At 42.1% G+C, this 26,260-nt stretch overlaps 1 protein-coding gene across 1 annotated transcript in view; it reads right to left on the bottom strand.

Annotated features, from left to right (window-relative positions):
* CFTR (CF transmembrane conductance regulator) overlaps nucleotides 1–21,690 on the bottom strand; it is an 83,855-nt gene extending 62,165 nt beyond the window's left edge. The window contains exons 1-5 of the mRNA XM_081877808.1: nucleotides 21,333–21,690; nucleotides 10,900–11,010; nucleotides 7,854–7,962; nucleotides 3,489–3,704; nucleotides 858–947 (exon numbers count right to left, since the gene is read on the bottom strand). Of these exons, the coding sequence (XP_081733934.1) occupies nucleotides 858–947; nucleotides 3,489–3,704; nucleotides 7,854–7,962; nucleotides 10,900–11,010; nucleotides 21,333–21,385 (579 nt within the window). The 5' untranslated portion in view covers nucleotides 21,386–21,690. The remainder of the gene's footprint in view (nucleotides 1–857; nucleotides 948–3,488; nucleotides 3,705–7,853; nucleotides 7,963–10,899; nucleotides 11,011–21,332) is intronic.
* Nucleotides 21,691–26,260: the final 4,570 nt, after the last annotated feature.

Genomic DNA, 26,260 nt, shown 5'->3' with positions numbered 1-26,260 from the left:
AAGCAAATGACAAGATGGTGTGTTCCTCCTGGTTCCATATGCAGAAACCTGCTGGACTGGCAATAAAACCTTAATAAAACACTGATACAGTATACCTGAAGCAACAGCCTTGTTTAGGTGGATCAGGACGTGCTGTGTAACATACATAGTTTTGCTCCCCAAGGCAGTTTACCTCACTTTGTCTGACGATAGGGCTAGCCCTGTATCCAATTATTTCTGCCCATGGGGGCAGAATTGGGTACACTGCACTCCTGAGTAGTTTTTACTGTGTCTGTCAAACATCCTGAGGGAAATAGCAGTGAAGAACTGTTATGGCCTTGAGCGGTAATTATCCACCCCTACACAAGTACGAAATTTACAGTGAAGCAAGCACATATAGTGGTTGTTCGAGCAGTAAATCAGCAGTACACTGCTAGGCACACCCTTAGTCAGACCGGAGTGTGAAGGAATGTTGACGACAGAGTATGCCAAAGAAGATAACTGGCTGGGAACTGGCAATCACATATATTTCTCTGTATTTTGTTTTATAAGACACATCAGGTAGCAGGGGGTGAGAGGTGGAATATAAGTATTTTAAACAAATAAATGAACCACCTAGATCTAGAAGAGCTGAGACGCAAACGAAGCGGCATGTGACTATTATCTCTGTGCTAGCATACCGAATGCAGTGACATTTATCATCTTCTTCTTTTTGTAATTAGCTCAAGCCACACAATTCACTAAAACTATTCACCACACCCTGTTAACTTCAGCTCCAGTGATTCAAAGCACTTTAGAATGGCCTCGAATCTAGAAATACCAATCCTCTTGCAAAGAAATGCAATACATTAAACATGGTTATATTAGAACCAACATACTTCATCAAATTTGTTCAGATTGTTTGAAAGGAGGCTAACAAGTTGTCCTGTGCTTATATTGTCAAGGACTCTGCTTGATAATTTTAAGGTCTGAAAAACAAAACAAAACAAAAGATTTTTTAAAAAAACAACAACCATCAAATACTTAGATGAAGCAGCACAAAAACCATATCACACAGCTATTATCAACTAGATGTTAGTAAATGCCAACGGAATATTACTTCCTACACAGGAAATCATTAATGTGTGAGCCTAGGCTTGTTTACCCAAAACTAAGTCCCACAGTATTGAAATGTGGTTTCCTGTTAAATGTTTTATGATTTCAGTCTAAGCTTATTTTATCTATCACACTCTAATATATTCTGATACGATCAGCATGCAAATACTGACCTTTTCTTCAATGCATCTACTGCTATTTCTAATTGTATTTACATAAGGCAATATATTGTATTATTCGCTCATACTGAGCTGATTCAGGTACAACAGCCAGACCCTGTTTCGGCTGTCAGGTCTGAGCCTTAGACACTTAAGCATTTTTCTCCCCAAACTGGAAACCCACTTCAAGCCATTGTTTCCAGTTCTGGTTTGGAAGGCATGCAATTACATTGCTGATTCCAATGTAATAAAAACATTTGGGGACAAGGAATCAAACACCATAGCAGCTCACCTGCTGCCTTGGTACATCTGGCTTAACTACTGGGAAGTATATTTGTGGGGGGGCTGTAACTCAGTGGTTGTTATGCCCCTACAATATAAATCCACTTCTGAGGATCTGGTGGAAGATTATCTAGAGCCACCAGAAAGTCAGGAACAGCCCAGAACAACAGCCAAGGAGAAGCCGGGACGGGCAAGGGTCCCTCCACACAGAAAGGGAGCTTGGCTTTTGAATTACAGGCAGAATTACTCCCATGCCCACAGGAAGCAACATTGCCTCAAGACAGGCGGACATCCTCACAGTCAGGAGGAATGTTTAGATTCTGAAGAGGACTCCTTGTGAGTTAAGGGCACTCAAGAGTAGAACTCCTCTCATCAAGAGTACTCTCTGCAGAAACTAAGAAGAGGTTGTGGCTGTTAAGTATAGTAACTTAAGTCACCAAAATTGCAAATGGTTGTATGCATTACTATGTGTTTATATTTGATTGGTTGGTAACTGAATTCCAGAGAAGTATTTCTCTAGTGAAGGAGAAACTCCATTTTATGTGAAGCAAGATGACTTAGAATCCACTGTGAACACTGCTAAGTTGAATAGGGTGTTGGAACGCTTCTTTCTCTGCTTGTAAGAAAGGGAGCGAAGCTGCAGGAGAAGGTAAAAGTGGAAGACTCTCATGGCAGCTGCAAGGCATAGTCTAATTGAGATACAGAAGGCTAAGTGCTGAGCTCTGGAAAGAGAGGAAAATATAGTTGTTTGGGTGTTTGAGGAAGAGACTGTGAGCCCATGCTTGGAGAAGCGTGTGACTGTAAATATCATGTTTTAATTGGTCAATAATTTTCTGCAGTGTTAAAGTTTTTGAATATTAAAGTCTGCACATTGGTTTAATTTCCAAAAAAAAGGGTGTCAGCCATATGTATGATTTGAGCTTCCTAGCTGCATTTTTGTTACTCTTAATTCAACAGTGGCTGAGTCCAGGGTGGAGTTCTGGTGGTTAAAAGTCTCAATGGGAGGCTGGAATGCGGCTGAAACAATGTATTGATACCAGGTCATACCTGGGCCTGATTGTCAGCTTACATGGACCTAAAATTTGGCCTCTCCCTTGACCAGCCTTTCACCTGCCTGAACATCTGCTGACCTGGACCTTGGCTTGACTCTCACCTTAGGCCTTGTTGAAACCAGTGTTTGTCTAGAATTCTCATCATCCAACTAGCCAAGGAGGGTTGCAGATAAAATCCCTTCCCAGCCCTGTCAACGTGCAACTAGGGAACACTTATATCAAAGGTAGCATTTGGTAAACAACATCAGAAGCAGCCATTCCTCCCCCAACACCAGGTATTATGCAAGACTCCTGGTTGAAGCAGGAGCAGAGCCAGGGAGGAAATCAGTGATTCCAAGGAGAGCAGGGAGTGTGTGTACCTATGGATGGCTAGACCATTGCTGGTACAGCGTGAACCATTCGGCAGAATTTCGCTGGTTATAACGCACTGAAATTCATCACAGATGCAATAAAATATGAAACTAGTCTGAAACTAAAATCTGGTATAATAGATTTTTTTAAAATAATGTTCTGTTAACATAGGGTTGGTTTCCAGATCAAATAATCACTTCTAGTATGAACTCAGTGCATGGTTTATTTAGTTAGTTAAATGTGTGTATCTCTTTTCCAATCAAGGTCCACAAACTGCTGCGCAATAAATAACAAAAAAAAATAACATCAAGAAACAAACAACAAGGAAGCATATTAAAAACAAAAAAAATTAAATCATAAAAAACACTATATCCACATTGTACAACACCAGATCCACATTGCACAGAAATGTTATAAACAGCATCTGAAAAGGTGTCTCTTTGTGCCACTGGACTGTTTCCACAACTGCAATGAGGGCCAACTATTAGGATCCAAGTCTTCCATGGATTTAATTGTACTTTCAGCTCGTGTAAATAAAAGACCTACCTTTTCGTGTAAATAAAAGTCCTACCTTTTTGTAGATTAAGCTGAACATTGCTATCCTTATTTGCATCCCAATGTGGTGGAGGCCAAATATAGCTGGGTGAAGCAGCAACATCCGCGCAACGAAGAGAAGGCAGAGTCCTATGGCTAAATAGTAAGCTATTGATCGTTCGTGTGAATTGGACGGATCATAAGAAGCAATAATTCTTCCCAGCAAAAGAGGCTGCACAGATTTCGTTACCTCCTGCGGAAACGGGGGGGGGGGGAGCGAAAAGTCGATGTCAATAAAACTTGAAAACCCGCTGGCAGTCTTAATGTTAATATTTGTATAATTAAACTAAGGTTCTCATCCAAGATAGCTTGCACTTGGTACATTGGGATTACACTGTATGCAAAGCCTTGCTTCCGATTGACAAATGAATCCCTGCCCCAAATTGCACCCTGCCAAATCTTTTAACAAAGGCAACAATTTGTCAGTTAATTCTACCACAGTTATACGGTTGTTGGTTTTCATCTTCTTGTGGTTTGAGGTTCTTTCTTGTTCATCTTTCTTTGCTGCATATGTGGGTTGTTGGTTGTGCGGCAGAACTTGCCTCAGGTGGTGGGTGCTGGGAGGGAGTGCTGAAGGGCAAATCTGCATGGGGCACCCAGTCTCCCTTCCAAAATTAAAGCTAAGAGTTTGCCTTGAGACCTTGGAGTTTCCTTGAGACCTATCAGATCATAAGTGTCCTTTTGTATTCTGTCCTTTAAATGACCTAAGGCCAGTGGTATGCATCGATTTCTCATTATTTTGTGTAATCACTTCCAAATAGATCAATTGGCAGAGCTGCTATTCATACGATGTTTTCAGAAATGGTCTAAAACTTACACACTGAATTATATAGCTCATGTTTTAAGTACTCACATCCTTTTACATGATCACATATAATTTTACAAAAAAAGATACACAACAGACTTGTGTTGGAGCAACACAGCAGTGTTTTTAGTATACAAAGAGTAATATTTATAAAAGAACAATTAAAAAGAGGCTTGGGCAGGTGTGTTTGAGTCCATATAATTCTAGGATCAAGCACCAAAAATAATGATGACAGCTGTTTTTATATGTGAGTATGTAAGATTCAAGGGCAAGAATATCACAGAGGTATTTCATATATCTTGAGATCCAAGAAACTTCTGTCGTGGTCTGGTATTTACAAATAATACCATTTGTGCAGCAGTGGGAATGATACTATTTGCTAATGTTTGTTGTGTATATACCATATAGAGATAGCAAATACGTTTTCAGATTATTGTACCAAAGTGATTTATAGCACTTACAGGAATATACAAGGAATGACTACTGGCAATATATAACTTTGCTTGCTGACCCTAAAGGGTGAGTGGGTGTCATGGGAATGATTCAATATAGAACCACAGGTACAACAACTTCCTTGTTCAATTTATATTTTGGCAAGAAGAATCTCCATAGTGTGAGAATGTGAGCAGGCAGGCAAGTTAGATGGCAATGCTACAGTCGGGCAAGTTTCTAACCCAGTGTATTTAGGGATTATTTGTGAAGGTACAGAGTCTGTACATAAAATGCATATTGCCTGTTTTCACACACTCCTTCAAAAACTGTTATACTTGGTATTCTTCATTCATTTAAACCATATCCCTCACCAGCCCTGCTGCCATGTGTCCTTGAAATCCAATACCACTTTTTGCTTGCATAATGGTAAAGGTAAAGGACCACTAGGTCCAGTCGTGGCCGACTCTGAGGTTGCGGCGCTCATTTCGCTTTATTGGCCAAGGGAGCTGGTGTACAGCTTCCGGGTCATGTGGCCAGCATGACTAAGCCGCTTCTGGCGAACCAGAGCAGCACACGGAAACACCGTTTACCTTCCCGCTGGAGCGGTACCTATTTATCTACTTGCACTTTGATGTGCTTTCAAACTGCTAGGTTGGCAGGAGCAGGGACTAAACAACGGGAGCTCACCCCGTCGTGGGGATTCAAACCGCTGACCTTCTGATCGGCAAGTCCTAGGCTCTGTAGTTTAACCCACAGCGCCACCCATGCTTGTATAGATGGAAGCTAAAGAGCTCTTTATAGCCCACTTTTGCCTTTGGCTCCACCCACCAATGCCATCTGATCCTTGGTCAATGATCCAGAAGGGTCCAGAATGTGACCCCCAGGCTGAAAAAGATTCCCCATTTCTCATTTAGACATAGCCCCATTATTGATGCAACAGATCATGCTATTCAGAAGACAGTGGCATTGATGTGTTACGTCTTTACAAGAAAACTGATGAAATGAAACCACAGCAAATTAGGAAACATGTTTTACCCAAGCTGTTGCGTGCAGCATGAAAAATTACAAGGAAGGCATAGGGAAAACAGCAAGAGTGAACAGTCCAAAGAAAGGGTGCAAGAACATTTTAAAAGGAGCGGGGAGGCCAAATGTTTCTTTCCTGTGCTTTCTGAAGTGAATGACAGGGAACTTCCACATATTTCAGCAGAGCAAAACAGGGGCGGGAGGTGGATTAAACACCAGTTTCCAGCACTAAGTTTCCTCTTTTACGCTTGTCATGAGCACTGCATAGTATTGGAGTATCATGTTGCATAACGCTGATTCACACACCTTGTTTTATTTGATATACCATGATTTCTTAAGCAAATAGCAGTGTCGCAAGTAAACACATAATGACTGCAATCACCTTTTTATGGCCCCAACATAGGATTTTTTTTTCTCCATTTAAAATTACATTTCATAGCAGAGTATTTTACACACGTGAAATCGTCGTACGCAACTACTGACAACTGCACCGTGACGTTCTCAAATCTGGAACCTTTCCAAATCTCTGGTTCAAAGGCCTCTGGAGCATTAGAGCAGCTGTTACTCTAGAGGTAACTCCAGAAAAGAAGCATAAATAAAGCAAAATCTAGTTCCTCTGTTTCTTTATCAGTCCAGAAACAAAGCCCTAGATCTCTACCTTCTCCCTATATGTGATGGGGGAGAAAGATAATGTTTTCTGTCTCTGCCAAGGTGTATTGATCCTGATCGTTTAGGACCCAAAACAGACTATTATCTAAAATTTCATTGAAACAAATGTTTTTTATAGTCAAATAACAGGTGCAAGCCAAAGAGGATAACTCCTATTTAAAATCCAACAAAGTACTTCCACTAGTACAATAATTTTTGCTTATGCAATGGAACTTCCCGTCCCTCTCCTATTCCAAATGTGTCCCCTGCCCCCTCCCCCAATCTGTTCCTTGGACTGGGGAACCCCCAGAGAATATTTAGTGGGGTCCTTAGGGAGAGGAGCAGTATGGAAAGCTCCATTCTGCAGCCAGAGGTTCTTGCACTGGCAGAACTATTCTGTTCAATAGCACCCCACTGTTTTCAATAAGAAGTAATTGCACAATGTAACACTGTGTTTTGGGATAGTGTAAATCAGGGTCAGGTATTAAGACCTTTAGAGGCCCCGCATATGTAATTCAAAATAAAAATGATGCTAACTCATAAAATAAAATTTCATTTTTTAAAAATGAGACAAAACTATGGTGCATATACCTCAGAAGGATACATCAATAATAAACCATAGATTTGATTGCAACACATGACAAGATCTGATTCCCTCACATTATTTTATGTTAGTAGAATGCTACCTGGTATAGGTGAGAATAAGTAATAAAAAGGCAACAGGAAAATGGTTCAAGAGTCTGTAAGGAAGTCTAGGAAAGTTCTGATTTTTACCATGATGACTACTTTGATGCTTTTTGAAATATCAAATGTCATTTTTCTTCGAAAAACATTTCTCAGCTTTTGGATAACCCAGCACTGGTGTTAATATTCCATTCCACTGGGGGTAGGAATAGCATAATTCTTCCATGAGTAAAGACCATGAGCATAACCAGACACACCAGTGAAAATGCTGAATCACTAGATCTCACCCATTTATCTTAAAATGATACTCTAGCAGCCATGGTGTGCAATTGTGCTAATCATGGGTGTTGATAAAGTTGAAGTGACTGTAAAGCTCTCACTTCTGCCTTAATTACCATTATTTACTTTTTTACTGGTTTAGGAATGTTAAATGTGGCTTTATATTTCTTACATTTTTTTAAAAAAAAGAATTTATTATTAATGTTGTTTCCCATTCCTGCTGTTTTTGTGTTATTTAGAATGCGTGTTACTTAGGAAATGCATGCTAACGCATAGATATGTTTTAACGGGGTAATATATAGGTTCCAGTGTTTTAAATTGGCTCCAATTCAATCAACCATGATTCCTGTAGGATTTTAAAAAACGAAACTGAAGGCATTATTTCCTTGCTCTTTAGAACGTCCCAGGCACAGGATAAAATAATGTAGGATTGCAACCCAACAAGCAAACTGGAATAAGGTAAATTCTTACCCCTAAATATAGTATTACTCCATAGAACATAAATTTCCAGAAAAAACATCTTCTAAGAGCATTGATGAGTCTGGGTTTTTTCTGTGAAGCAAGCTCTCTGTCCCATTCTCTGGTGGGGAGAAAACACCATTAAGTTGTGTGACCAAATACACAGCTCTGTGACTCTAGCATAGTTCAGCTCACTCAAGTATATCCAAGGAGATTTAGCTAGGTGACTGATGAAATGAAGGCTTTGCAAAGACCCCAAAGATCTGATCCTCAATTACTTGATAGCCCAATAAAAGTTCAAGTGTAGTTCAGCCACATATTTGGCAGATCTAAATACCTAGCTATACATCATTCGGCAGGGAGTTAATTCATTAAAAAGGTCACGTTGTATGTTTTAAAGAAACCTGTTGTACTCCTCCAGACCGATACACAAATAATAGGCAAATAAAGGCTTTGAATCCCTTCCAGTCTCCAGAAGTAAAAAAACAAAGACAAACTATTCTAAAGTATTCTATTTTGTGACTTTTTCAATGTACTAGAAAATAAAGCATGTCAGCTACTGCTGAACAGACTTTTTGATAGTATAATTTAACTATCCAGTAGTCAGAGGAAATACCCCCAAAAGATTTTGCTTTGGCTGCAAACTTGAGCACAGTGAAGATCATCTCACTGAAATAAATAACCTTGGATGGGACAACTTTACCAGGTTTTGTCCAGTATAAGGAAACATTTGAGATCCAACAACCCAGTTCCAACTTCAATCATCACTCAAAAACTCAGCCGCAACTCAACCATCTATCTCTGCCCTGAGGTGCCAATACTCCCATACTTGCTGGATCTGTTCCCATAACTCCATCCAAGTAATTCCCCTTTCTCCCCACTGCCATGGAACCCTTGGACCCAGGCCTGTGCAGAGGGCAGGGCAGCTGCATCCTAGGCCTCAGGGGGTTACGTTGGTAGGAGGGAACTGCCAGGGACCAGCTGTTATTTGTTTGTTTAAGTTTATAACTTTACTCCAGCAAGACTCCCACACAAACCCTACACAGACCTGCTTGGGCCTATGAAAGCATACTTCCTTCCATGACACCACTGGTCACTACCCTCAGCCATCTTTCTGCTGTCACTGACTCCTCCTAGGATGGAGAACAAAAGCCAAGTACAGTGGTACCTCGGGTTAAGTACTTAATTCGTTCTGGAGGTCCATACTTAACCTGAAACTGTTCTTAACCTGAAGCACCACTTTAGCTAATGGGGCCTCCTGCTGCTGCCGCGCCGCCAGAGCACGATTTCTGTTCTCATCCTGAAGCAAAGTTCTTAACCCGAGGTACTATTTCTGGGTTAGCAGAGTCTGTAACCTGAAGCATATGTAACCTGAAGCATATGTAACCCGAGGTACCACTGTATCTCTGTGTATGAACTTCTTTTTGGTTGATTATGGAAGCTGGACAGAGAGACTTGACTCCAACTTCTCCTAAAAACCTAAATGGGAAGCAAGGTCTGTAGGTGTATTCATGACATCAGCCCTTCCACCCTATGCTCAGGTTGTATATCTAAGAGCTTTCCCCTTTCTTAAATAATTTAATTTACATTATGTAAATTATTACATTTACATCATTTAAATAATTTACAAGTTCCTAAGTTTTCATTAGAAGACAAGCTAAAATGAAGAATGACTATTTTTCCTCAGGATTTAGTAAATCCAATTAAACCCCTAAAAAAAAAAAATTACCAGTGTCAGATAGCTGAAATATATGAAGACCTGGGACCATTCTTTGGTACCAGATTGTTTAATTACTGTGTGGGAAACAGAACAAAATCTCCAAATCTCCAAATCTCCAAAATCTCCAAATCTCCAGTGTCATTTTAATTATGCTGAAATGGAGTCTTATCATCCCATATCTTTATTGAATGACATTGTAAACAGTTCTATTTGAATCTATCAAGTGTAGGAATCTAATGAGAAATATGCAAAAAGCAAATGGTATTATAGATCATTCTAAGATTATTAAGACTTCAACAGAAGTCCTATTATTTTGAAACGGTGATAGTTTTCAGTTGGGTAGAATGATCTTCTATGACTATATTTAGAGTGTTGGAAACATTTAACGTAGGGAGAGATTTTAGATTATGGATTCAATAATGTGTTTGTTGTAACACCAGCCCAGAGCAGCTGCTAGGATGAATTGAGGGGGGGGGATGGAAGAAAATGTTTGAGTGACTCTGGCTGGAAAGCATCATAGTGTGAAATTATCCGCTACACAGAAACTCCTTTTTGAAGAGGGGCTTGCATATAGTATTACTTTATCTATAGTACAGTTATACGCCAATACAGCATTATAAAGCTGCATAAATCTATTGGCTTAAAGTGTGAGCCTCTCAGGAAAGTTGCTCTTTGTTTTTAATTGGAACAAGCTTTATTTCCAGTACCTTACAAAGCTTTACTTTGGGTTGATACAACAAAAGAGCCCAAAGTTAATACCCAAACAAGTATGAATTTCTGGGAATAAATACTAGAATGGATGGACTCTAAATAAAACACCACTGGCACAAGTTATTAAAGAGTTTTCAGAGGTAACTTTTCTTTTGAAAGAAATTTAATATATTGGTTGCAGTCAGGCCTGATTTAGTATAAGGCAGCTTCAAATGCTTCTATTCTGTTTAGATTTCAAGATCTTGTGCATCACAATAATTTTTTTTGCTTGTGTGAAGATCATTTTGAGAAATTGCATAGAAATCACCTCCATGATATGAATATCTTCAAGCTAGACACTGAACACTTAAGAACTCTACTACAACATGAGAAATTAGCAGAGAACAATGAGGCAATTTTTCACAATGATATATAGGATGATAAACTAATATCCAGATTAGTAAGGACTAATATAATTAGTATGGATTACTAGACAGATCTAAAGCCTGGATAAAGAATGCTAGATAAAGCAGATTATTACACATCTTCTGCTAAAGTACTTTTATCATTCATTTATCAGAACATAAGAACGAAACATTAAATTCTATTGTTTGCCTTATAAAAAATTAGAATAATTTTAATACATACCTTTCCAATTTCTCAGAAAGGTTATCTGCAGAATCTGTGGCAGGGATTTGATAAATGTCTGATAATTCCAGGCGTTGTCTGTAACCCTTTCTCAAAATCGGTTTTGTCCACCTAATAGATAATAATGTTTTTCTCAGATTAATATCGAGGTATATAAGACACATACACCTGGAATAAAAAGCACACACACAAGCACCTAGTTCCAAGTGTCCAAGGGACCTTAGGCTTTCTCAAGCCATTTGACAAACCACTTTTGAAACCAAGATTTTCAAAAACAGAATTTGACATGGTATGGTGGGGTTTATTCTTCAACCAATGAAAAGTAAAAGAGGGATCTGACTTCTGGGATACCTGGTGGCTGTTCTGGCTTCTGGGATAACCACGCCAAGCCTCTTCAGGGTAGCAGGATGAAGGCTCCGCCTGCCCGAAGAGGCTGTGCACAGCTAATGCAGAAGCCAGGACAGGCGCATCGCCCCTTCAGCGAAGCTGGAGAAGGAATGGGAGGAGACCCTTCTGTTCCTCCTCCGGCTTCGCTGGACAGGCACATCGCTGTGAAGCAGGAGGAGGAACAGAAGGGGCTCCGTTCCTCCTCTGGCTTCCCTGAAGGGGCGCTGTGCAGTTCTCCCTCTCTGCGCAGCGCCATTCGCTCCATAAGATGCACCCACATTTCCCCTTACTTTTTAGGAGGAAAAAAGTGTGTCTTATGGAGCAAAAAATACGGTAGTTTCTAGAAGTATGCTTTCAATGTACACACCATAAATCACCTTAGACCCCCCCTTCCTCCTAAAAAAAGAATCCCGGGTAGTTTAGTTTACCACTCACAGAACTAGAGTTCCATGCACCACAGGTATGAAATGTTATAAATGAATAAATTCATGAGAAAAAAAACATTTTTAAAGCAAATTGATGTTTGATGTTTGATTATGTATTATGGTGTGGGTGTGGCCCTTCTCCATAAATGGAAACAATTTCTTGTTTCACATCAAAAACCACATTTGCAGCATTTGCGAGAAGTAAAGCTACAGGGAACCAGGCAGAGGGCCTTCTCGGTAGTGGCGCCCGCCCTGTGGAATGCCCTTCCAGCAGATGTCAAAGCGATAAACAACTACCTGACATTCAGAAGACATCTTCAGGGAAGTTTTTAACGTGTGATATTTTATTGTATTTTTGCTTTCTATGGAAGCTGCCCAGAGTGGCTGGGGAGGCCCAGCCAGATGGGCGGGGTATAAATAATAAATTATTATTATTATTATTATTTGGCATTTACAAAACGGCTAAATTAAAAAGAAAGCATTAAAGGTTTCTGCAAATAGTGCAACATGCAGAAATATTTTACTTTCGAATTAAAGACATGGACCTCCATGATCCTGATTGTTTGGTGCCTGAAAACCATATAAACTTTCAACAACATGCTGGAAATGTCATAAATCAGGTGTGGGCAGCCTGTGTCATGGCAGATGTTGCTGGACATCATCCCTGACCACCAGAGGCTGTCCAGGACTGATGGAAGTTGGAATCCAACATTTGAATGGCCATAGGTTAACCACCCAATATAAACATTAAGCATTACAAGCAAGTTGTAACACTTTGCTCCCCTCTCAGTTTGTTGTATGCTGGTCTGGTGCCAAAGCCCAGCAGCAAGGCAGGTCAGGGGTTGCAGGACCATGGATAGCTCCATGAGAACAACTTGTTCCAACAGAGTTTCCTGAGCAGAAGGAGGCCTTTCCAATATCTGCCTCCAGACTACCTCTTAAAGACTCCTTCAGACTTCCTCTTGTAGGATCCACACCCTTCTGAAGAACTTGAGGTTTTTAAAGGACAACCCTCTTGCCTGAAGATGGGCACTCCTCCATTCCATAACCTGCTGCCTGGTGACCAGTGAGATACTGGGAGAGGAATTTGGATCCTCAGGAGAAGATGCTGGTGAGGACCTTGGCTCTGTACCTTTAGAGCCTGGTGGTATGGGAGGTTCTCTAGTGGCTCCTGACAGCCTCAGGCACAGTGAACTCCAGATGTTCAGCATCCTTGAGCGTTTTGTAATGTGATGGTGTAAGTCAGTTATAAACCTAGTTTGCAGCATAATTAAATAAGGAGATTTGATGGCGAGCCCTGGTGGCATAGATCAAAACCAGCTCAATATCATTTTATAAATTTCCAATTTTTATAACTTGATAGTCCTTGGCTCCTTGTGAAGGATGGAGAGGATATAAATGCAATAATATCAAGAGGCTCTCTGCTGCTGTACCATGGGAAAATCTAATTTTTAAACAAGTAAAAAATGCACTGAATTAGCACATGCTTCTGTGTTACTGACTGGCATTTAAAGGAACCCTTTCCTGGAGGAGCCTTTAGAGCTGTCATAGTCTTGCCAGTCACGACGGATGTTATTACAGGCACATACTCAAGAGAGCTCAGCAGGGAACAAGGGTGTTATATAGGTAAAAGAAGGAAAACAAGTTCCACCTCTTCTTTTCAATGCCTGGTAACAAAATACACCTCACAAGAATGATACAAGGCTCTCACGTACATGGGATATTGTCTTTACTTTACTTTGATTTGTTTAATAGCTGCAAGGGTGTGTGGTTTTTTTCTCCCTTTAAAAGCATTTCCTCTCTTTGCCGCCGTCTTTGGAGTTGTTGGTTTTATGTCTGTTCAGTCTCCTGCATTATACTTCTACATGAGCAGAGGGAAACATATTTCACCTGCAGATCTTTCCTGCTCCTATAGGGTTTAATCACGGCTTTTGCAAGTCTCCCATCACAGCAGGTACAATCCCTCTCCCCACATTTAAATGCCCAGTCTTCCAATAATCACTGCTAAGAAACTTCACATACTTGACATAAATAGCTGCCAGAGAACTATGCCAGCATGTGAATAATGAGTCATCCGACAGGTAGTATAGCCAGCCTTCCAGCTTCCCTCTTTTTCAGGTAGATGAAGGTGTCTACTATAGAAATTGGCATGGCAAGAACATTATTGTGGCCCATCTTGATTATGGAACTTGATCCTTGGCAAATGCTACAAGGTGTTCCTAGGCAGTGTCTCTCACTGGTAATTTCAGAGATATGCTGAGTAATTGCAACAACCTTTGGACTTTTTGAGGAAACTACAATCTGTGCTCTAAACTGGAAGTGGGGGAGGGAGAAAGAGAAAGGTTTTCTACTTCCTTGCACAGCATTTTCTGCCCTTCTTACCTTTTTAAACATCTGTCTGCAAGGAAACTAGTCAGCACTAATTCTGGCCCTTCCTCAAGCTAATGTGGTGATGCTTCTCTGCCTATCAAGGTGAGGGGAGCCAACAAACACCTCGCACAGAGCCTGCGCACTGTCTCGCCAGAGTGGTACATGCTCTGGTTATCTCCTGCTTGGACTACTGCAGTGCTCTCTACATGGGGCTACCTTTGAAGGTGACTCGGAAACTACAATCAATCCAGAATACAGCATCTGGACTGCTGACTGGGAGTGGCCCCAGGACCATATAACACTGGTCCTAAAAGATCTTCACTGTCTCCCAGTACATTTCTGAGCACAGCAGAAAGTTTTGGTGCTGACCTTGGCTCCGTATCTCCACCCCCATCATTCAGTCTGGACACAGAGACCCAGCTGCAAGATCCTTCTGGCAGTTCCATCACTGCGAGAAGTGATGGGGGTGGAAAAAGAGGGGTAAAATACTGTTGTGTTTGTGGTAATCATTGCACTAGCACAAGCATTTAGTTGAATACCACCATATAACTTTAGGCAGCGACCTTGACAGTCAAGAAAATCAGTCAGTTCAATGCAAACAGTATCCCTGAAAGATGGCCGCCCAACCTCTGCTTAAACTTCCAGAAAAGGAGAGGCCACTAGATCCTGAGGCAGCTTGTTCAACTGCTGAACAGCTCTTACTATTGGAATGTTGCCTTTCTTGTGTTTTGCTGAAATCTGCTTCTTATTCACAAACCATATTGTGATTGTCCCATATTTCTCTGCCACAGACAAGGGATTAAGGAAAAAGCTGTTCATTTACATAAGTCACCTGCAGACTATATGGTCTCTGACTGCTTCCTGAAAGCCCTGCTTGTGGCACATTATGGGCCGGAGTGGAACAGGATGTTCCAGGAGAGTATTCTGGGTGGGTGGCCAGCGACAGATTGAACTAGATGGCATTTTGGTTGATTCCAGCTGTAAAATTCTATGAAATGGATACACGAGATAACTATTTCTGTTTAGGAGAACAGACGCTCTTGCTCTGCATTGTGACTGCCAGCACCCTCACTCTTTCTTGAGCACTAGTTTCATTCAGATTCTCAAAACCAATGTTGTGTTTCATAGTGGCAATTAAATTTAACACCAAAGTGCTCATAAGGCAAAACCTTTGAGTAATAGGCCAGTGAAAAGATGCTAGAATAAATGCAAATATGCATCATTTGTTATCTCTTGGTTCTCTCTCTCCAAAGCTGTGCCAGCTCTCAAGCGTTATTTGAAAATGAAAATCTTTAGCTATAATAATAAAAATAACTACTGGTATGTGTTTTCATGGAGCAATATTCAGTGTTCAGTTTGAAACACAAGGACCCTAACCTTAATAAGAGTCATTCAGCAGAAAAGACTAGAAATCTTTTATAGTTATTTTTATTTTGGTTAGTGTCTAGAGCAGGCACCCCCAAACACAGCCCTCCAGATGTTTTGGAACTACAATTCCCATCATCTCTGACCACTGGTCCTGTTAGCTAGGGATGATGGGAGTTGTAGTCCCAAAACATCTGGAGGGCCAAGTTTGGGGATGCCTAGTCTAGAGAATCTAAACATATTGCTATGTTAGCATTTCAGTCTCTTCAGACAAATGCTTATTTCTCAGTAGTAATGAAGAACCCAACGTGAAAGAACCCCTGATTTCATAAGCTAAATGAAATTGATATTTCAAAATTGTAATATTTACTTGACCTCTCTGCATAAAATATGCTAAACAAGATAGAGGAATGGCAGCCCATAAACTTTCATAGAACTGGCATACACATGAGAGTTCCATAGCATTTAATGACTTTTTACCTCCAAGTAGTTATCATTATTTAAAGTGTTGTAGGAAAGGTACAACACTTTTGGTAGAATGCCACACCTCTGCTTATCTAATTACCTACATAAAACATTTCTAACATCCATAGTTACATTTCAGAGCTAAAGTAGCTTTAAAAGTAAATTTGTTTATTTTGCTTGTATCCTTGATCATTTTCAAGCAGAGCATGCATATTTAAAAATTCATATTGCTTGTTGGTTACAAAAAAATGAGGATCCGTAACTCTGTGGTGGTACACATGCTTTGCAAGTATATTGGTCCTGGGTTTAAAATCCTTGGTATTTCCAGTTAGAGGATTTCAGATAGCAGAGGCTTTGGGGAGCTACTGCCTATATTATATTGGCGTCGTCCAGATGTGGTTGGACTATAACCCCATCAAACTCAGCAATAATGGCAAATAATCATAGACAATAGAGTTTGTGGTTGAACATCAGAGGACTCATTTGGCTTTCGTGAAAATTATGTTTATGCTTGTGTACTTTATAAGCAAAGAATTCTGTCTTCAGATCTGTAAGCAAAGAATTTTACTGCCATTAGCTAGCTGAAAAGCATAATGATGACCAATATGTGTATCGCTGGATTCTTGCTTGCTTGCTTGCTTGCTAGAGATATTTAGCTTTGCAACTTACCTAGAAATTTTGGCACAATTATTTCAAGCAGTCCCTCAATGAGCTTCAGCACGTTTTACTGTATTGAGATTGGCACTCTGCAAATCTAATCCTTCACAATTAAAACAAGTCTGCATTGGTCATAGGACAGGAAGAACGTCTAAGCAGGAACTGCTGTAATTGCTTTTTTAAAAAATAGCATTTTCTTTCACACTACTTTATTCAAAAGGTGAGCCACTGCAGTTGAAGCCTGAAGTTTCACATATATGTTACCAGTCATCAGGCAAATGCACATAACTGTCATCAAGCAAAACATTAATCTCATCCCTCTTTGTTGCTTTATCTGACTAAAGCCAGTTGAGGGTGTGTTAAGATGTGGTATCTATCTTGAGCAAGAGTTTTCTTTTTTTTTTGTTGTTGTTGTTCCTCTGAAACTGTCAAGTTCCTAATAGTAATATTAATTGCAGAAACTATCTTTTCATTAATTCTTTTGCTCCAACATACCAAGCCTTGGCATGTTCATTCCAGTTAAGAGTTCTACTGCAGTAACATGAATAATTGTGAATAGCAGGAAACTAATCAATGTTTTATTTAAGATTACTGTAAGATTACTGATTCTTATTCTCCCAGAAACGAAGCCCATTGGATTTGATTCAAGAGTAGATCTCCCTCCCCCCCCCACCAAAAAAAGGTTCTTGGTATCAGTCAAAGGTCTTGGTATCAGTAAAATACTGATGATAGTATGGCAGAGCTGGGGTATGAGTGACAAAAGCAGTGAAAAGGTAGAACTAGTAATGTTACAATGCTATGTGATGCTTTGAATACAAAAGCAAATTAATTTACAATGAATGCTTATCAATTTGTGAATTACCAATAGTGACTCTTAATACATTTTGAAATGAGTTGTTTTCTTTAACTTTTAATTTGAGTACGAATTATACAAGAAGTTGGGGAAAGCTCCTGCAAATAGCAATTTGGAGTCAAAGGGCTCTCCTGCTATTTTGCCTTTACAAATGTAGATATTCCCAATACAGGGATTTGGAATATTGTATAGAAGGACACACTCCAATTAACAGCTCTGTTCTCTCTTATACAGCCAGAGCTTTACACAGACTTGGCCTCTCATACATCAAGTTAGTTGTATCCAGTCCAAACTCACAACTCATCAGTGATGGGCAAAAAACCCCCTTGTTTCATGTAAACTAAAAAGGTTGAAGAGAGATTCGGAAGTCTGGGCAGAGTACTTCTTCACCCAATCTTCACATGCTCAAGCTCTGAATCAAAGAAACCAAGTGGAAAACTTGCCTTCAAATACTACTTGCGGCCAATGCTATAATTGAAATGGCAAAGGACAATTAAAGAGATGGGACTTTTTTGTAAAAAAAAACATTTAGTATGTTTTACATCATTTTGCTATTTTTAGAATGGAAAAAATAGAGGTGTATATATGAAAACAATCTAGACACACAAGTGCGGTTTTGATGTCTTGCAGTGTAATGTTTATTATGTAAATTCATTGTTTGTATTGTTTTAATGTTTACATGTTATTGTTCATTGGTAGGCATGCTAAAAATAAGAAGTCAAGAAAAGAGGAGGTACAGGCTGCCTATAAAAACAAAAAATTAATCTACGTCATATTTTGGATACCTGACTTTCAACAATAAGGCTTGCATGTTAGGGTACTGTTGTTGTTATTTTTTAAAAAGGAAATAGCATTTGATAGTTTGTCTTACAGCTTTTGAAAATGAAGGGATGAAAGTCCACTTCTATGGGTATATATAATCAAAACAAGGCCCATTTGTCCCTGTGGTTTACGTACATGTAAATGCCATAGGATTACGTACTTAAACTTATAATTCTAAAGACAGGTATGATAAAGTATGAGCTAGAGTTGCCAAGTGACAGGAAATCATTAGTTTTGTCAGACAGAACTGGGGATGATAGCTGTTTTGAGTTAATAAAGGATTGTTATCATATAAATGTGCCCTTAAATCACATCCCGGACCTTGGCATTATTCCTACTCAAGGTCGCCACCTTTTAACCAGGCATATTATATAGACAGACCAATCATTCAATATGTCATCAGATTCAAATGAATCAAATGATCATGTTTCCTCTTTTACCCATCTCCTGTCCATGCACACCCAAGTGGGGGGGGGGGAGAAACCTCCCTGGGAAGGGGGATTTTGAGCTGGAAAACAAGTGGGGAACGTAAGAACACAAGAATGATCCAGCTTTTTCAAACAATAAGCCCATCTAGTCCATTATTCTGCTTTCCACAGAAGATAGCTAGATCCCTCAAAAAGCCCACCAGTACCCTTGAAGACAACAACCCCCTCTCACTGTTGCTATCCAGGAACTACTATTGAGTGATATAATGCCACATCTTGCGGCAGCAAATTCCATAAATTAATTGCATACAGTACTACTCCCTTTTGTCTGCCCTGTACCAAATGTAAATCAATTTCCTTTGATGGACACAGTCTTAGTATTAATCTCATTTTCCACACAATGCAAGGAAAAGAGTCAAGTGGCCTCTCCTCACCATCAGATGTGGTCTGCCCAGTGTGTCTTGGCTTTAAAGCAAACAAAAAAATATGTAGGATGGAATCAGGGAACTCACCCTAAGATTTGTGACCATGATCTGAACATATGAAGAGTCCTGCTGGATCAGGCCAATGGCCCACCTGGTCCAGTATCCTGCTCTCACAGTGGCCAAGCAGATGTCTCTAGAAAGCCCACAAGCAGCACCTTAAGCACAGGAGCACTTTGTCCTCCTGCACTTTCTGGTAACTGGTATTCAGAAGAACAATGCCTCCTTAGTAGCCATTGATAGACTCATCCTCCACCTGAAGGCACAGGATGAAGCCATCTTGCTGAAGCTAAGCAAATTTTGATCTGCTCAGTGCTGGGATGGGAGATCAGGCAGGAACCTCATGTATGTGAGTCATGAGCTCAGTGGGAAAAGGATTGATGGGGTGTCAACAGATATGGGGTGCCAACTTATTGGGGGGCTAGGTTAAGCTCTGCCCCAAATAATCGATCACATGACATTGTATACACACTAATAATAATAATAATAATAATAATATATTATTTATATGCCACCCACCTGACTAGGTTACCCCAGCCACTCTGGGCGGCTTCCAACAAATTAAAACACAATACAGTAAGATATCAAACATTAAAAACGTCCCTATACAGGGCTGCCTTCAGATGTCTTCTGAAAGTCAAGTTAGTTGTTTATTTCCTTGACATCTGATGGGAGGGAAATGCCAATCAATTTGGGGGGCCCTAAAATGTTTTTTTGGGGGGCAAAAGGACCTTGGCCCCTAGGAGTTGGCTCCTATGAAACAAATAACACATTTAGTTTAGGATTGAGCTCTTAATTATTACTGTACAATGTAATGGTTTGGAGATCAGACTGCAAGTTCAGTCACTTGGGGGGGGTGAGTTCGGCCAGTGGCGTAGCGTGGGGGGTGCAGGGGGGCCGGCCGCACCGGGCCCAACATCTGGGGGGGGGCGCGCTTGCACTCGCAGCTCTCTGCCCCTACCTGGCTCACTCTCTCTCTCTCTCACTGCTGTGCGAATCCGATCCGAGCCGCTGGGTCGCCACCCACTGCGGAGGGGGTGTGTGTGTGCCAGGCGTGAGGGTTAGGGGGCGCCAGTGGCGTAGCGTGGGTTGTCAGCACCCGGGGCAAGGCAAGTAATTTGCGCCCCCTAACCCGTGGATTTGCGCCCCCTAACCCGTGGATTTGCCCTAACCCCAGATGTTGCGCCCGGTGCGGCCGACCCCCCCTGCACCCCCCACGCTACGCCACTGGGGGGCGCAAATTACTTGCCTTGCCCCGGGTGCTGACAACCCATGCTACGCCACTGAGTTCGGCGCCAGCCGTTTCTGAATGAGCACGCACAGCATCAGCCTGTATGGATTTCAGGTCGACCTTTAGGAGCCTCGCACCTGAGAGCTGGGAACACTTTGCAGCACCAGTAGGTAGGACAGCCCGGCCCCTGTTGCCAGGCAAATCTCTGCTTGCGGGCCGATTCGTCCTCAGAATTACGTCGGCCAGTCCCAGAATGCGCAACAGGCAGATCCCGCAGGCGAGCAAAAAGCCACCGAACTGCCCAAAGTTACTCGGGTGATGATCCGTTCTATACTAAATGGGTCTGTAATATCAAAAGGAAAAGCTCAGCGCACAAAGGACGAAGGCGGAAAGAGGGGGTCCTCCTCCTCCTCCTCCTCCTCCTGGAACAAACCCTTATTTCCCTCTCCCTTTGCCAACTGTTTTCAAGGCTGATTACTGGCATCTCAGGCAGCGCGATGGTATTTGCCAAGTCGAAAGGCTCGCTGTGCTCCCCTGCCTGCTGAAGCAGGGGGAGATAGGAGATAGCTCGGCATGCCAGCCCTTAACCGTTTCAGGCTTTGACAGGACGAAGGCGAGCAATGACAACAGTCAATTGTCCCCGTGGAAACCGAGCAGCTGCCCTGAGGCGCGCCGTCGCCCCCGAGGTTTCGCCGCTGCGTGGAAAGGGTTAGAAAGGGGAAACTCCACCCCCCGGTGGGCGCGCGCGCCTCACCCCCACCCCCCACCCCCACCCCCGGTGGGCGCGCGCGACCCGGTACAGCGAGCGGCGCCCCCGGTTTCCCGCGCGAACGCTCATCTGCCTCTCCATCTGGTCCCCTCAGCTTCGCCGGCGCGCGCTCTTCCTCCCTTCCTCGCTCTCGCCCACCCCGCCAGCAGCACGTGCCCGCTCAGGCGGCGGCCACTCACCTGAAGAAAAGTTTGGAGAAGACGTTCGCCTTCTCCAGAGGCGACCTCTGCATGGTCTTTCACCGTCCAGGCTGCTGTGCGCAGCGGACACCAAAGGAAGAGGGTGGGCGCGGCGGGGCCGGTGAGGGGAGGGGGAGAGATTTCGGCCTCTCGAGGAACCGCGCCGTTTATACTCTTGCCTCCGAATTGGGAAAGGGGGAGGGGGGAAAGAGAAGAGAAGTCGTCCTCGCTGTGAGCCCTGCGCTCTCCCACCTTATCCTCCCTCAGGTCACCGCCTCCCTCTTTCTCCTGCCCCTCTCCCCGCCTCTGCGCGCCCGCTCGGCTTCATAAGCCTGCCCTCGCCTTCCCGCCCCGTACTCCTCCTCACGCGGAGCAACAGCCTCCCAAAGGAATAGCTCCTTAACCAAAAAACTGGCGCGCGCCAAGAGAAGCGCCCCGCGCCAGGTGCCTCTCCGGGCAAAGCGAGCGCGCGCTCTCCAGTCCCGGGGAAGAAGCCTCTGAGGCGAGTCGTGGTTCCCGCCACACACACACACACACACACACACACACCCCCACACCCCTCCGCCTCCCAGCCTCGCTCCCTTTGCCGAGCCAACCTTGTCAGCGGTCGCCACGGTCCTGAAATAGCAACCTCGCCTCCCTGACAGAGCCTTGCTAATGATTATGGCTTCCCGCCGCCTTCAAAGAGCTTCTCCTCACAGCTCCTTCCCATTAAGCACCAGCGCCCTACGGTTCCTATCTAAATGTGTGGACTGAACCCGAGAACCAGCATTAAAAAGAGGTCGCAGCTCGGACATGAGCAAAGCCATTATTTATTGGGGGGGGGGGTAGGACGCCCGTGCCACCATCCTCTGTTTAGCAGATTCAGAAAGGAATGTCTCGGGGACAGTTAAATTACTTTGACTCCCAAGTGCTCAGAAAAGTCTTGTCAAAATCTTTCTACTTTACGTTAAGTAACTTTATTTATTGTCTTTATTGGGGGGGGCAGCTGCCCTCCCCCCCCCCATGTCCTGTGAGGAAAGTGATATGAAAGAATTTAGGCTTTAGACGCGCTATCTGCATCAAGGAACTTTCACCACTAAACATGGTTTATAGCAGTGGTTCCCAACCTTTTTTAGGCCATGCGCCCCCTAAGCATCTCTAAAATCCTGATGCTCCCCTCCGTGACATATAATTCTTATTATTCAAAAAGTGAACTCCTATTTACATGGAGGAAGCCTAAAAGGCCATTAACTTGGTCTAAACAAGCTTCCAAATTGCCCCCCTTAGAAATCAAATTGCTGCCCACGTTGGGAACCACGGGCTTATACCTAGGTTTTATTAACTGTCTCTTAAATGTGCTAAGTGTTCCTTTAACCATAGGCATGCACACATCGGTGCCAGACTACCAGATATCGCCATCAAGGCTGCCTTCTCTATCTTGACTGGAGGACAAGGACAGCATCATTTTGTCCTTGCTTCGGGCAGAAAAATATCTTTGCCAAGGTAACTGCTAATTTAACTAATAGAACATTATACCTGAGCCCCCCAATACATTAATTTCTGAAGTTAACTTTAGCCTGTATCAAAGAAAGGAGGGATCATCTATCTATCTTTCCTCCCACGCCTGGGCCTGGTAGCATCCTGAAGTGGTCAGGTGGATGGTACCACTTCAGGGATCCTAGATTTCAATGCTCTTCCATGTAGCACATTTGGGAAAACACTTCTATAGCAGCACACTCCCTGATATGTTAGTTTTCTGAGTGCAGGGAGTTTGCATTTCTTTGTTTTGTCTGGGATAATGTTGCAAATTGAGCCTCCTCTACTAAAAGTGTGAAATGATAGTTCATTCTACCTACTCAGGACTCTGCTGCCTGCTACCGCCTTTTCTGTTGCACCTGTAGACCAAGCCATCATGCAGAAATAGACAAGGTTCTAAGATGTGGCAACCAATCCCCCTTAAATCCCCCTTAAGGGACCTTGGTAATGCATCCAGAGATTATCACATATGATCCATTTTTTCCCCTCCCAGTTTTATTGGGTTAGCAATGACCTAATGGGCAGTTTGGCCAAAATCTGTACCAAGGTTTCCCAAAATGTAGTAGAAACACATGGGACTAAGGAGCTGGGGGAGGGGGGTGACAGGTAGGTGGAATGAGCCATAGGATAGTGTGGAAGAGAAGTTTGGGGGTGAAATAAAGGTATGTGTGAATTTCTAAATGGGAATATGGCAACAAAAGAGCTAAATGCTTGAAACCCATTCCAGATTTTAGTGTGTCACAGATAGGAGGAGGACATTGGTTATGATCATATTATTGACACGGATCATACAAATGCAACAGGGAAAATCCCTAGATAAATATATTTTAAAAAATAATTTTATTACAAGTAGTTTCCCCTTTATGACATAAAATTCCCCCACATAGATCTGCACATCACAATTGATCTCTTATAAACCACTGTACTGAAAGAGCTATTTAATTTTTTCTCTCTCCTCTGTTGCTAATTAAGGCATTTTCAAATGTTCATGGACAAGCAAGGCTATGGCTGTGCAAAATGGATACCTCACCACGGTAACAGATGAGGGCTAACAAACTGAAGTTCAATCCAGGTGAGATAGAGATCATGTTGGTGGTGGCTCATCCTTTTAAGGCGAGTGGTACTTAACCTGTTCTGGATGGAATTGCACTCCCCTTAAGGACCAGGTGCATAGTTTGGGGATTCCTGTTGATCAGTCTTTGCCACTAGAGACGCAACTATCCACTGTGCCTCTGAGTACCACCTACCAACTTAGGCTGGTACATTTGCTATGACCCTATTTAGATGGCATGGTTACAGTAGTACATGCACCTAGTAACCTCCTGTATATACGTATTGCAGAGCTCTGTTGTATATGTGGAGTTGCCTTCATAAATGGTCTGGAAATTGCAGTTGGAAAAGAATATGGCTGAAAGCTTAAGCAATAAGAGCATGTTATGCTAGTGGTTTTCAATTTCACTAGCTCCCAGTCCATTACTTGGGCCAAATTCAAAGTGCAGGTTTTGACCCTTAAAACTCTTCAGGACTTAGAATCATAGACTTGTAGAGTTGTAAGGGACCACAAGGGTCATCTTGAACCCATGACCCTGAGATTGAGAGTCACATGCTCTACTAACTGAGCTATCTGAGCTTGGGACCATGGTATCTGGAGTATTACCTCTTCCTGTGCCCACCTGCACATGCCCTGTGGTAATCAATTTAAATCTTTCAACAAGTGCCTCTACAGCTGATATACCGTGGGTAGCTATAACAGGAAGTGCCCTCTTAGCAGTGGGCCCTCATTTATGAAACACTCTCATGGGTGGCGCTGTGGGTTAAACCACAGAGCCTAGGACTTGCCGATCAGAAGGTTGGTGGTACGAATCCCCGCGACGGGGTGAGCTCCCGTTGCTCGGTCCCTGCTCCTGCCAACCTAGCAGTTCGAAAGCACGTCCAAGTGCAAGTAGATAAATAGGTGCCGCTCCAGTAGGAAGGTAAACTGCATTTCTGTACACTGCTCTGGTTTGCCAGAAGTGGCTTAGTCATGCTAGCCACATGACCCGGAAGCTGTACGCCAGCTCCCTCGGCTAATAAAGCAAGATGAGCGCTGCAAACGCAGAGTCGGTCACGACTGGATCTAATGGTCAGGGGTCCCTTTGCCTTTGCTATCCCTGGAAAGACTCAACTAACACTGAATGTCTTTTTAGCAAAAACCTTTTTTGTTCTCCTAGACCTTTATGGGTTTTTAAAGATGTTTTTATTATTGTTTAATGCTGCTTTTATATTGCATGCTGTTGTTGTTTTGTGATTTTCCCCTTGTTTTGCTGCTTTCTTTTTTGATGCCCAGAGCGTGATAGCTATTATTAGGCATCAATTTAATTTAGAAAATAAACAAGAGGGTATGGGGGTATGTGATCAACAGCAAGGTTTGATTCTTGAATGATTTCATGCTCTTGTCAATCCCAGACATTGTGATTTAAACTAGTTGGCTTCCATCTAGAAATTCAATTAATTCCATGTACGCAAGGTTGCTTAGAATTGAATACTTAAATCTCATATATCCCTATTATTATATGTTTATTCCACCCTGTCTAGGTGGGCATATCAATGAGATTAAATCACTTTAAAGCTTAAAACTATATTGTTATTGGTATGTGGATTGGGACATTAGAATATGTATAGTATTAGAAAAACCAGTGTTATATTACATCATATTCTGTTCCTTCAATTTTAAGAGTATTTTTTCTAATGCCATGCTATATCAATTTCTAATATCCAGGCAATTAATATGGTTTCCATAATATGGTTTTTATGATACATCCAAATTTCTTTTTAAATGGGGGGGGAGTGTATTTAATGCAGATTATAAATCTCCCTTGAACCTTAAGAGCTTGAAATAATTAATTGCAAAAGGGAAGGAAAATAAACTCTTACCTCAGATCCTAGAATAATTGCACACTGAGAAAGAAAGACTGAAAGAACATGTTGGATCTTCTCCATTATTAGTACAGGTGGTGAATGACAACTATTAGTGTGGGGGAGGGGACTGGCAGACCATAGATCCGGGATCTACTGGTGGCAAGGATTTCAGCTACCAATTGTTCAACAATAGCAAAAGCAAAAAAAAAGAGAGGCCTTTTCTTTTCTTTTTTTCCACATTAGGCTGCTGAAACAAAGAAAGGTTGGGCAAAAACCAGGGGCAGATTTTTGTCTGTATGAAAGGACTGTGAACTCATGTCTGATACTGAAAAGGAATTTATAGGCTGAGCAAGTTGTCAGGGGCAGCCTGTTCCTTCCTTTTAACTGATAACACATCTTACCTCCTACTGTCTCTTGTGTTTTTTTGTTTTTTCTTTTTTTTTCTTTTTTGAAAAAAGGAGTTTAATCTTCCTTATAAGCTACTGCAGAACTATTTCTATCCTGAAGAACAG

Source organism: Podarcis erhardii (genome assembly GCF_964252035.2).
Source record: "Podarcis erhardii genome assembly, chromosome: 10".
Classification (NCBI taxonomy): Eukaryota; Metazoa; Chordata; class Lepidosauria; order Squamata; family Lacertidae; genus Podarcis; species Podarcis erhardii.
This window is presented reverse-complemented; position numbering and strand designations above follow the sequence as displayed.